Source organism: Pimephales promelas, chromosome 20, assembly GCF_988280905.1.
Source record: "Pimephales promelas chromosome 20, fPimPro1.hap1.1, whole genome shotgun sequence".
Taxonomy (NCBI): Eukaryota; Metazoa; Chordata; class Actinopteri; order Cypriniformes; family Leuciscidae; genus Pimephales; species Pimephales promelas.
In genome coordinates, this window is record NC_142788.1 from 13658006 (window position 1) to 13670685 (window position 12680).

Below are 12680 nucleotides of genomic sequence, written 5' to 3' on the forward strand. Positions count from 1 at the left end.
TCTCTCACTCTTTCCCCTGTGGCGGTGCAGCCGTGGGGCCCCTCAGGGTTGAGCTCAGTGCACTGATAAACAGAGTACCCATGGTGATCCTGGCCATCCCTCCCAAAACAAACAACAGGAGGATGTTTATCTGTGCCCCTTCCACTGACCCTGACCCCTGCTCCCAGTCCGAGGCCCCGCCCTGTCTATTGCCACAACACTGCCTTTGTTCCTCAGCTCGGTCACAGTTCCTCCATATAAAAACATGTTTCTAATGATCACATCACACTGACATTCACGTGCCGTACCTGAGAATAAGGTGTTTAGATATTGCTTTTCAACCTTCATGAATATGCAATCACAAATATTGCATGAAAATTGCATTGCTTTAGAGTTTCACCATGTAAAAATATCTCCCTCTCTCTTCATTCAATAGAAAATGCAAGATGGTCTCATGGATAAATGTGCTTGATATGCAATCAATTTAATTATGAATATTTTTTAGCAAAATGTATATTTTTAAAACGAGTTGTAAAGATTAGAGTTGTTTGAGGAAGTTGTTTGGATGAAAGTCTTGCACAGATTTTCTTTGAATACAGCGCCCTCTACTTCTCAATAATAGTATTGCATACATTTATGATGTCAACATGTCATACACTACATGTTCAAAAGTTTGGTTTATGTTTTATTAACTGACTGTAATGACATTAGTAATGTTATAAAAGATTTAAAATAAGTGCTGTTCTTTTGAACTTTCTATTGATCAAAACTCCTTAAATTTATCAGGGTTTCCACAAAAATATGAAGCAGCAGAACTGTTTTCAACATCGATAACAATCAGAAATGTTTCTTGAGCAGCAAATCAGCATATTTGAATAATCTGAAGGATCATGTGACACTGAAGACTGATGTCAAAACAAAATTTTCATCATTGTTTTATAATATATTAAAATAAGATATATTTTTTAGTTCCATTTCTGTTTTAACTATTTTTGATCAAATAAATGCATCATTGGTGAGCAGAAGAGACTTCTTTCAAAAACATAAATCAATTTTTTGAACACTAGTGAACCTGAATGATTCACTAAAAAGAATGAAACCACTCAATGCTGATGTTGTGTATTATTCTGCTGAGTGTGTTTTCAAAAGAAACTAGATTTATTTTCAGACAACTTTAGGCAAGGCAGGGCAAGTTTATTTATATTGCACATTTCATACACACAACACGACACCACTAAGACAAAACTCGAAAAGAAATAACACATTATAAATAATTTAGTGCTGTGAATGCACGTTAAAGCTGCACTGTGTAACTCTTTTAGTTTTTTCTTAGCTAAAAACACGTTCTTTCAAAAATATATGTGCTCATTAATGTATATTTACTTCGTTCAAGTAATAAAGTATTCTCGTGAGTGTATAATATGACATTGAAAATACATACGGGTAAGGGGTGCTAATGCCGGTCGCCATGTTGCCCTTTCATCTTGAAAGTACATTAGCTAAAGAGGGACATACCCATTAATTCAAGCTTCGCCTTTCGGGTTTATGTTTGAGTTAACACTCATGGATGGGGTCGAACTGGAAGCCATGTTAATCTTGGACTACATTGGCCACCGTAGGAGTTAAAACGAAATCGGAATTGAGAGGAACAGAAACTAATATTCACTGGATGGTCATTAGATGGCGGTAAAAATCACACAGTGTAGCTTTAACGAATGTGTTTTAATGTCTTGGTGTAAACTGAATGTCTGCATGTGTCTGTTGTGTTTTTCAGGCATTTGAACGGTGAACATGCTCTGGATGACAAGAGCACGGCGCAGTGCAGAGTTCAGATGCAGGTGGTTCAGCAGCTGGAGCTGCAGGTAAAGCTTCACAAACATTCAGCACAACTGCTTTTCCTCCAGACAGAACTGCTTCTTGATATGTTGATATTTTATTCTGATTAGACTAAAGAAATGTTTGTTTTCTGCTTTGCATGGTTTGCAAACATCCTGCTCTAATCTTTTTCCTGCTCTGTATGTGCTGAATACACACATGAAGAAAAAGTGAACGTAAGACAACAGAAAGCTCCATGTTCATCAGTGGTGTTTGTGTTTGTCATACAGCTCACTAAAGACAAAGAACGCCTTCAGGCCATGATGGCCCACCTCCATGTCAAGTCTACTGAGGCCAAACCAGCCCCTCAGCCAGTATGTCACTCTGTTTGATTATAAACACACTTCTGTAGTTCTGGTGAAGTAATAAACTTTCAAATGTTTCTTAGGTGAATCTGGTGTCCAACCTCACTCTTGCTAAGGCAACCGTTCCGAAAACCACTCCCTCCATGAGCCTGTCCCAGAGTGCCACGGCCCCGTCTACGCCCCTCACGTCACTCCCCCAGATGCCCTCGGTCATCATCCCCACCAGCCTGCACAGCATGGGACCCATCCGCAAACGCTACTCGGACAAATACAACATGGCCATGGACCAAGGTGAGATCGGTGACCTCTAGCCCACTGTCAATGTCAGCGCCAGTATCCCTGCGCGGGACTGAAACCAGTGTAAAGGCCTGTTCACACATGCACGGTTGCTTGGGTCAATGAAGTGTAACTGAAGCAGCTGCACCTCTCTCCTGTGTCTCATAGATATTGTGCAGAATAAGGAGTTCTACTTGAGTGCTGAGGTCAGGCCTCCGTTTACATATGCAGCTTTGATCAGGCAGGTAAGAAACCATCATGCAGCGCTTGGTACCTCACCATATATTCCTGATCAACCATGCTGTCTGAGCTGTTTTAGTTAAACCTTTACATTTATCTTTCATCAGCTGCTGTATGAGAGACATGTGTTTCCTTTTTTAATTCGCAGGCCATTTTGGAGTCTCCAGAAAAGCAGCTAACACTAAACGAAATCTACAACTGGTTCACTCGAACATTTGCGTATTTCAGACGCAATGCAGCAACGTGGAAGGTAACGGAGTAAAAAGATCCGTCTTGATTTATTTCTTGTGCCCTGGATCAGTTTTTTTAATTTCTCCTGCAATCTCAGAATGCAGTTCGCCACAACCTCAGTCTTCACAAGTGTTTTGTACGAGTTGAGAATGTGAAGGGGGCCGTTTGGACCGTGGACGAGATGGAGTTTCAGAAAAGGCGGCCACAAAAGCTCACTGGGTAAGTGCAGATCTGACTGCCACGTTTTCATTTGCACTGGCCGTTGTCGCGAATGACGCTGAGGTCTGTTTCTTCAGATCACCTCTGGTGAAGAACATCCAGTCCAGTCTGGGTCAAAGTCCCACCCTGTCTGCTCTGCAGGTATGGATTCAGCTCAGACTCGTTCATACATACACTACCATTTAAAGGATTTCTCTCGTGTTTATTTGATCAAAAATACAGTAAAATTATGAAATATTATTACAGCTTCAAACAACTGTTTTCTCTTTGAATATATTTCAAAATATCATTTATTGCTGTGATGCAAACAACATCATTACTCCAGTCTTCAGTGTCACATGATCTTTCAGAAATCATTCTCATGATATGCTGCTCAAGACACATTTCTTATCGATGTTGAAAACAGATGTGCTGCCTTATATTTTTGTGGAAATTGTGATGTTTATTTTTCAGGATTCGTTGATGAATAAAAAGTTCAAAAGAACAGCATTTATTAGACATAGAAGTCTTTTGTAACATTATTAATGTCTTCCATTATTAAACATTATAATAATGAAATTATTCATTATTGAAAGACATTAATAATGAAAGACATTATTAAAAGTTTCCCTTTTGATCAATTTCATGCATCATTGCCTGCCTCAATGGTAGTATATATAACTTGTTTGGGATACAAGTGCTATTTTGGGTGATCTTAAAACAATGTTTCTCCTCAGGCTGCGATGGTGGACAGCAGTCTGCCCCTATATGGCTCGGCATCGATGGGAGCGTCCAGTCTGAAGGCCCTGACCGGTGCGCTGCATGAGGACATGAGTTCTCACGATCATGATGATGGCTCCCGCAGCGACTCCAGCCTGGAGCTCTCTCCTCTGCCCACACTGTGAGTCCACTGTCCTGACTGTCTAATATCGCTCACGTAAACCCTGAGAACATCATGTCAGCCACTCACTGCTGGCTTACTGAAATATTCAAATTGGCAATCAAGTTATTTTAACAGAACTGACACAGCAGTACAGATTTAGATTTCATTTTTGCTCGTTGCTTTTTGAAATCATATAAATCTGAGAGTCGCTGTAGAGTCTTTGTCTGGTGTTTGCAGTCTAGTTAAACAAAATTTAAATATCCTCTGCATTCGTCTTCTATATCATGAGATTTTGGCCAAATATATTCAACAACAAGAAAAACAGAGTGCCCACATAGCTACAATAAACATAATGCGATGATGCACTTATGCGGCTGTTCCAGTGACGATCAAAACTCAAAAACCCTGTAACTCCATGAGCTTACACATGCAAGTGTCTGACCATATATAAAGCCACAATACCTTCTTTGACAACACAACCACCTTTCATCATCACCAACATCATAGCTACACCTAATTGTGTCCTAACCTGACTCAAGTTTCACACTAATTGTGATATAATATCCAGTTTTAATATGCCATTTGAAGCAATGCATGCTTGTGCAATTTTGTGTTTATTTCTCAAAACTGCTTGAATTTAATGTAGTCCTCAAAACAGAGCATCTATACCAGTGAGCAGTTTAATTTGTGCTGAAGTGTAAGATCTTGGTTGATGTGAGCCGTGTGTGTGTGTGTGTTCTCAGGCATCGGTCTCAAATTAAAGAGGAGCAGATGGAGGCCGAGGACTATAATGGGTCCATGTCTCCAGAGACAGAAGACCAGCACAGTCCAGACACCAACCACAACCCAGAGTACAGCGAAGAGCCGGGCCTCTCACCGTTCCACTGCTGAGATCAGACTCCTGACAAACACATACACACACACAAGTTACAGCTGCAACTTTTCCTTTTGGGAACTACCCTTTATTTATTGTTTCGATTGACCTGTTTCTGTTGTACGCAATGGTTTGACCTCAATGGTACTAAAGGGCTCCTAGAGGGCGCTGTAGGCTACACGTCATCTTTGCTTGGTATATTAAACACTACGGCACCGTAGTAATCGAACGCTCACCTTGGAGGGAAGGCGCTTTCCCTGTCGGCCGAGGAAAATTTGAAGCGGTCTACGACAAGATTTATTTAGCTTTCCACAAAATCTGTTCACTGCAGCTGTGAATGCTGAATGAAAAGCTCTTTTATTGTAAACGCGAGTTTAAATCACCTCAGCCTCAATACTGTAGGGTTAGTCGCCATCGAGGGCCCTGGCTGCCGTGGCCTTAAATTTCGGGCCGCTTATCGGTAGAGTGGAAAATGAAATTGTGAATGTCTATCTTTTTTACCTCTTGTTTTTTCAAGATAAAAACAAAACCAAAGGGGAACATTTTATAACCAGCACTTGATGAATGTTTTTCAATTGTAGTTTTTGATTTGTTTTTCACTTAGTGTGTACAGAAGGTTACTGTATTTCCATTATCCAAAACATTTACGCAAACAAAAAGCCTCATTCTCAACAGTCACAACCATTCGGTTATTAGTAAAGCTGAACCAAACATTTCCGTATTTGACTAGAGCAACTTTTCTTTTCTTTTTTGTAGAAAAAAAATCAAGTTACCAAAGATTGTGAAAGATGTTTTAATGTTGTGTACCCTGTTTACATTGTCCCTTTTGATATGGCCAAGACTAAGAAGTCTTCACTTGAGTGGATTTGATGAGTATTGGAGGCATTTAATGTCACACTCATGACATTTGAGCAGTTTGTAAACCGCAATCATTTGATTTGACAACGTACCACAGAGAAATGAGCTGATGAGGGAAATAATGCGTAATTGTTGACTGAATAATTTGTTACACATGTCCAAAAGAAATAGATGCCATCTATTTCAAATCAACTATTTCAGTTTTTTCAATACTTCTGAATAAATGGCCTTATGATTAATAAATTCTTGTATAAAAAGTGTTTTTTTTTTTTCATTTATACAAATTACTGTTACTGTGATTGTATGTGTATATATATATATATATATATATATATATACAATCACAGTAATAGAATAGTGCATTGGAATTGAAATAATTCACATAATGAATTCAGATTTGGTACCATGACTTTTATTACATTTATTATATTTTTCACTTGTGCATACACTGAAAAAATAGCATAAGATAATTAAAAAAATCCTTTTCTTATCAAAATCCTTCCATGTAGTCTTTTTTTAACTTTCCAAGTCAGCTGCATGTGTGAAAATATATTACTACATACAAAGATCAATAAGAAAATACAGAATACAATATATTAAAGTCGTCATAGACGTGTCTAACTATCTGTCAAAAACAGCAATAACTCGTTGATACAGGCAAGTAAAATAAATGGCACAGCTTATAGTAACTGAATGAGTACATAGCCACACGTCTTTGGTTATAAACCGCTTCTGGAGATCATGATGCAAAACATGGAATGCAGAAACGTCCACCTGTCCCGTCAGTTTAAAGACCGATTACATTCCAATAATAATGTTCCATTACTACACCATACGTCAGGCGTGACGGTCAGCTGACCAGGCTATGGTTCATATACGATGTGGACGGTTATGTACCACTGTCTTATTCCATGTATGAATGGTGCATAAAATAGCCTACACCACAAAAGGGTACTAAATAAAGTTCCTTTCCTACTCTAAAGGCAACCGAATTCTCTCTGGCTAATAATCACATGACCATCAACCTTCCATTGTGACATCATACTACAGGAACCCCGCGTCACGATTACGCCATGTCTGGTCCTCCATCTTTCGCTCTCCATCTCAAACGCTCTTAACTTTCACTATCATTCGCAGACACTGGGCCAGATTCAGAAACCATGGCACCTCCTTTCCAGTTAAAAGGACAAAAATTCACTTCAATTTGGTGGATTAATAAAATATATAAACTGATGATTGTCCTTCTGCAAAGGCTTTTTTCTGTGCAATTCATATGTTGGGAGTGCATATATCATTTATTGTATTCAGGGGTCAATGCAGTGCCTAAAATGTACACATTTAAAAAAAATCTTGGTGACAATTTTATAAAAACCATTTACAATCCCACGAACACCAAAAAAGGCTTAAATAGCGCAATACCACAACAGATGGTTGGCTTTAGTTCGGTTACATTCTCTATATTTTGGTTTGAATGTGCTTTGGTATCGTGTTAGTCAACAGTAAAGCCGTTGTCTTTGCCAAAAGTTCCTGCAGTCTTTAGTTGTGAAGCTCTTAAACTTGACAGAAGGTGCAACACTAGAGTCTTGTGATGTTCGGCGGTGTGTGTGTGTGTGGTGTGTGAAGATGACGCTCCTCGTCCCCGGGGCTTTAGCGTCTCTGCGGTGCCAGCATTACTTTGTTAATGAAGTTGACGATGGCAGTCGCAGGCTGTTCGGGATCCAGCTCTGCGAAGAGATGGCAGACGTTCTCCACCGCACTGCCGGGCTTCTTGGCGACAAAACCAAAAACTCTGAGAGGAGGAAGAGCGACATGCAAATGAGTGATTGTGGATCAAATATTCGTCAGTTTTGCAATCCAAACATGGAGTGAACGGACAGACAGGTTGATCAGTACTAGAGTAAAATAACATGCACATAATTAGAGGAAACAAGCTGTCACAACAGTCCAGACGACACACACACACACGTTTCATTTAGACTTACTTAGAGGTTGTGCTGTCTGAGTTAGTCCACCTACGGCAGCAAGAGGGAGACAGAGACAAGACTGAGGAACAGACTCTCTCTCACACACACACACACACACACACACACACACAAACACACGGGACGCTGATGCAGCCACACATGAACATGCTCTCAATCTGAGGTCAAAGCATACATGCAAGTAGGCTACACAGGTCCTGTTCCTACATTGCTGTGGTGCAATCATACTTGCGCTGCGTCTGAATTCCGTTCTGACACATTTCCCATTGCAATGATACGTGAAATCGAGCTTGTGTAGAAGTATTTTCGTTCTTTTAGAGTATGCAGCAGTTGTACACATGCACACACACACACACACACACACTACACGTTTTCAAAAGTGGGCTATTTAGGCTGCTTCATTAAAAATGTGACATTTAGACGTTTTTTTCGGCGTGGATCGAGGCAAATTAATCCTTTTCACCTTGAAAATAATAAATGTTTTTTTGCATTTTAAATAATAGACCATTTCTCAGTGATCGTAATAATTCCATTTTTCTCGGTTTAATGAAAACCAATAGGTTGTGATTTTCACGTTTGAGGGGGTTTAAACCGTGACATCTACACGTTTTCAAAAGTGGACTATTTAGGCTTCTTCATTAAAAATGTGACATTTAGACGTTTTTTTCGGCGTGGATCGAGGCAAATTAATCCTTTTCACCTTGAAAATAATACATGTTTTTTTTTGCATTTCAAATAATTGACCATTTCTCAGTGATAGTCAACAAAATTCCATTTTTCTCGGTTTAATGAAAACCAATAGGTTGTGATGGTAAGTTTCAGTTTAAGCTTGAGGGGTTTTCAAAAGTGGACCAACGTGAATATTTCACATCTTGTCGTGATACCGGGTTGAAGAAATGTTGTTTTGGCTACTTTGTTTGATATAATCACAACAATTTAACGTAGGCTAAGCAAGAATGGGATTTGAACTCAGGTCTTCTTGATTAAAGCCCAACGCTTCATCAATTGAGCCAATTGATCTCAATTGACTCTGTTGAGTTCAATGTTGTATTAAATGGGTTTTTATTGTTTGGTTTTATTTCTTGGAAAAATAAATATTGAAATATAATTTGACACAAGAGGGCATTATAGCCCTATTTATGGTTTTGAGTTTAAACTAAACCGTGACATCTACACGTTTTCCAAATTGGACCAACATGATTATTTCACGTCTTGTCATGAATCATGATACGGGTTGGGCACTTAAGTTACAGGAGTTTCTTCCCGTTGCTAAGCAATGGAACTAGGTCGAGTATTTAAAGGGTTATGGTTAAATGCTGTTTGATCCTGTAACATCTGGTTTAATGTTACTGCCTCAAATTCTTTAGATGCAAAACATGAGGCTGTCTGCCACGAAAGAGCTTTTACAAAATAAAAATCACAGAGTCCAAACTATTTACAGGGTTCAAAGTGATGCTTTAGGAAAAGACGAGTGTTTTGTCTGCACAGGGCGGGTTTACAATTAATGAGCCCCAAAGATTGTGTTTTACATGCTACTGAAAATATAAACACAAATGATTCAACAAAAAACATTGATGCACACACAGACAGAGCAGCCCACAGAGATTCATGCACCGCCTGATTAGATTGCTGTGTACGACTAGTTCTAGGCAAGCAACTGTTAAACTAAATTAAACAATGCTAAAAAAAAATATAAAGAAAACTTAAAAAACAAAACACAAAATCTAAATAAAAGATAAAACATCATTAAAAAAATAAAGTAATTGCTCCTATTTCCAAAAAAAAAAAAAAAAAGCAATATATATATACTTTATATATAGACACACACTCACCTAAAGGATTATTACGAACACCGGTTCAATTTCTCATTAATGTAATTATCTAATCAACCAATCACATGGCAGTTGCTTCAATGCATTTAGGGGTATGGTCCTGGTCAAGACAATCTCCTGAACTCCAAACTGAATGTCAGAACGGGAAAGAAAGGCGATTTAAGCAATTTTGAGCGTGGCGTGGTTGTTGGTGCCAGATGGGCCGGTCTGAGGATTTCACGATCTGCTCAGTTACTGGGATTTTCACGCACAACCACTTCTAGGGTTTACAAAGAATGGTGTGAAAAGGGAAAAACATCCAGTATGCGGCAGTCGTGTGTGCGAAAATGCCTTGTTGATGCTAGAGGTCAGAGGAGAATGGGCCGACTGATTCAAGCTGATAAAAGAGCAACTTTGACTGAAATAACCACTCGTTACAAGTTAGACCCTTCCAGAGCTGAGATATTGAGATATATACAATGGCATAAATGCTACGGGGGATCTCAATATCTCAGCTCTGGAAGGGCCTAGAGCTTCCATTTTTGCACTCAGGTCTAAGTCCCATGGCCCTCTATCAGAATCCAGAGTTTCAAGAAGATTGGAGAAACTTAATTTTTCGCCCGAAAAAAAAACCGAAAGGGGTACCACTTTCGTTTTTTTTTTCGGGTCGAATTTTTGAGTTTCGTTATCTCAGCTCTGGAAGGGTCTAGAGCCTCCATTTTTGCACTCAGGTTTAAGTCTCATGGCCCTCAATCAGAATCCAGAGTTTTGAGAAGATTGGAGAAACTTAATTTTTCACCCGAAAACGAAAAAAACGAAAGGGGTAACACTGTCGTTTTTTTTTTTCGGGTCGAAATTTTGAATTTCGATATCTCGGCTCTGGAAGGGTCTAGAGCCTCCATTTTTGCACTCAGGTCAAAGTCTCGTGGCCCTTTATCAGAATCCAGAGTTTTGAGAAGATTGGAGAAACTTAATTTTTCGCCCGAAAATGAAAAAAACGAAAGGGGTACCACTGTCGTTTTTTTTTTTTGGGTCGAATTTTTGAGTTTCTTTATCTCAGCTCTGGAAGGGGCTAGAGCCTCCATTTTTGCACTCAGGTGTAAGTCTCATGGCCCTCTATCAGAATCCAGAGTTTTGGGAAGATTGGAGAAACTTAATTTTTCGCCCGAAAAAAAAAAACGCAAGGGGTACCACTGTCGTTTTTTTTCGGGCCGAATTTTTGAGTTTCCATATCTCAGCTCTGGAAGGGGCTAGAGCCTCCATTTTTGCACTCAGGTCTAAGTCTCATGGCCCTCTATCAGAATCCAGAGTTTTGGGAAGATTGGAGAAACTTAATTTTTCGCCCGAAAAAAAAAAACGTAAGGGGTACCACTGTCGTTTTTTTTTTCGGGCCGAATTTTTGAGTTTCCATATCTCAGCTCTGGAAGGGGCTAGAGCCTCCATTTTTGCACTCAGGTGTAAGTCTCATGGCCCTCTATCAGAATCCAGAGTTTTGGGAAGATTGGAGAAACTTAATTTTTCGCCCGAAAAAAAACAAAAAACGTAAGGGGTACCACTGTCGTTTTTTTTTTCGGGCCGAATTTTTGAGTTTCGATATCTCAGCTCTGGAAGGGGCTAGAGCCTCCATTTTTGCACTCAGGTGTAAGTCTCATGGCCCTCTATCAGAATCCAGAGTTTTGGGAAGATTGGAGAAACTTAATTTTTCGCCCGAAAAAAAAAAACGTAAGGGGTACCACTGTCGTTTTTTTTTTCGGGCCGAATTTTTGAGTTTCCATATCTCAGCTCTGGAAGGGGCTAGAGCCTCCATTTTTGCACTCAGGTGTAAGTCTCATGGCCCTCTATCAGAATCCAGAGTTTTGGGAAGATTGGAGAAACTTAATTTTTCGCCCGAAAAAAAACAAAAAACGTAAGGGGTACCACTGTCGTTTTTTTTTTCGGGCCGAATTTTTGAGTTTCGATATCTCAGCTCTGGAAGGGGCTAGAGCCTCCATTTTTGCACTCAGGTCTAAGTCTCATGGCCCTCTATCAGAATCCAGAGTTTTGGGAAGATTGGAGAAACTTAATTTTTCGCCCGAAAAAAAAAAACGTAAGGGGTACCACTGTCGTTTTTTTTTTCGGGCCGAATTTTTGAGTTTCCATATCTCAGCTCTGGAAGGGGCTAGAGCCTCCATTTTTGCACTCAGGTGTAAGTATCATGGCCCTCTATCAGAATCCAGAGTTTTGGGAAGATTGGAGAAACTTAATTTTTCGCCCGAAAAAAAAAAACGTAAGGGGTACCACTGTAATTTTTTTTTCGGGCCGAATTTTTGAGTTTCCATATCTCAGCTCTGGAAGGGGCTAGAGCCTCCATTTTTGCACTCAGGTCTAAGTCGCATGGCCCTCTATCAGAATCCAGAGTTTTGGGAAGATTGGAGAAACTTAATTTTTCGCCCGAAAAAAAAAAACGTAAGGGGTACCACTGTCGTTTTTTTTTTTTCGGGCCGAATTTTTGAGTTTCCATATCTCAGCTCTGGAAGGGGCTAGAGCCTCCATTTTTGCACTCAGGTCTAAGTCTCATGGCCCTCTATCAGAATCCAGAGTTTTGGGAAGATTGGAGAAACTTAATTTTTCGCCCGAAAAAAAAAAACGTAAGGGGTACCACTGTCGTTTTTTTTTTTCGGGCTGAATTTTTGAGTTTCCATATCTCAGCTCTGGAAGGGGCTAGAGCCTCCATTTTTGCACTCAGGTCTAAGTCTCATGGCCCTCTATCAGAATCCAGAGTTTTGGGAAGATTGGAGAAACTTAATTTTTCGCCCGAAAAAAAAAAACGCAAGGGGTACCACTGTCGTTTTTTTTCGGGCCGAATTTTTGAGTTTCCATATCTCAGCTCTGGAAGGGGCTAGAGCCTCCATTTTTGCACTCAGGTCTAAGTCTCATTGCCCTCTATCAGAATCCAGAGTTTTGGGAAGATTGGAGAAACTTAATTTTTCGCCCGAAAAAAAAAAAAAACGTAAGGGGTACCACTGTCGTTTTTTTTTTTCGGGCCGAATTTTTGAGTTTCCATATCTCAGCTCTGGAAGGGGCTAGAGCCTCCATTTTTGCACTCAGGTCTAAGTCTCATTGCCCTCTATCAGAATCCAGAGTTTTGGGAAGATTGGAGAAACTTAATTTTTCGCCCGAAAAAAAAAA

General features: G+C 39.7%; 2 protein-coding genes across 13 annotated transcripts in view; one reads left to right on the forward strand and one right to left on the reverse strand.

The window, feature by feature from the left end:
* The window catches only part of foxp1a (forkhead box P1a), a 41161-nt gene extending 35199 nt beyond the window's left edge, over positions 1 to 5962 (forward strand). For all 5 annotated transcript variants that reach the window (XM_039651839.2, XM_039651842.2, XM_039651841.2 and 2 more), the window contains 9 exons: positions 1754 to 1841; positions 2085 to 2168; positions 2243 to 2450; positions 2604 to 2680; positions 2824 to 2925; positions 3004 to 3125; positions 3203 to 3266; positions 3842 to 4005; positions 4731 to 5962. In XM_039651839.2, the coding sequence (XP_039507773.2) occupies positions 1754 to 1841; positions 2085 to 2168; positions 2243 to 2450; positions 2604 to 2680; positions 2824 to 2925; positions 3004 to 3125; positions 3203 to 3266; positions 3842 to 4005; positions 4731 to 4878 (1057 nt within the window). In that variant the 3' untranslated portion in view covers positions 4879 to 5962. The remainder of the gene's footprint in view (positions 1 to 1753; positions 1842 to 2084; positions 2169 to 2242; positions 2451 to 2603; positions 2681 to 2823; positions 2926 to 3003; positions 3126 to 3202; positions 3267 to 3841; positions 4006 to 4730) is intronic.
* Positions 5963 to 6115: 153 nt separating this feature from the next.
* tns2a (tensin 2a) overlaps positions 6116 to 12680 on the reverse strand; it is an 85661-nt gene continuing 79096 nt past the window's right edge. For 7 of the 8 annotated variants that reach the window (XM_039652162.2, XM_089124202.1, XM_039652167.2 and 4 more), the window contains 2 exons: positions 7702 to 7731; positions 6116 to 7508 (listed from right to left, as the gene is read on the reverse strand). In XM_039652162.2, coding sequence (XP_039508096.2) covers positions 7367 to 7508; positions 7702 to 7731 — 172 coding nt within the window. In that variant the 3' untranslated portion in view covers positions 6116 to 7366. The remainder of the gene's footprint in view (positions 7509 to 7701; positions 7732 to 12680) is intronic. The other variant, XM_039652166.2, reaches the window with a different exon arrangement.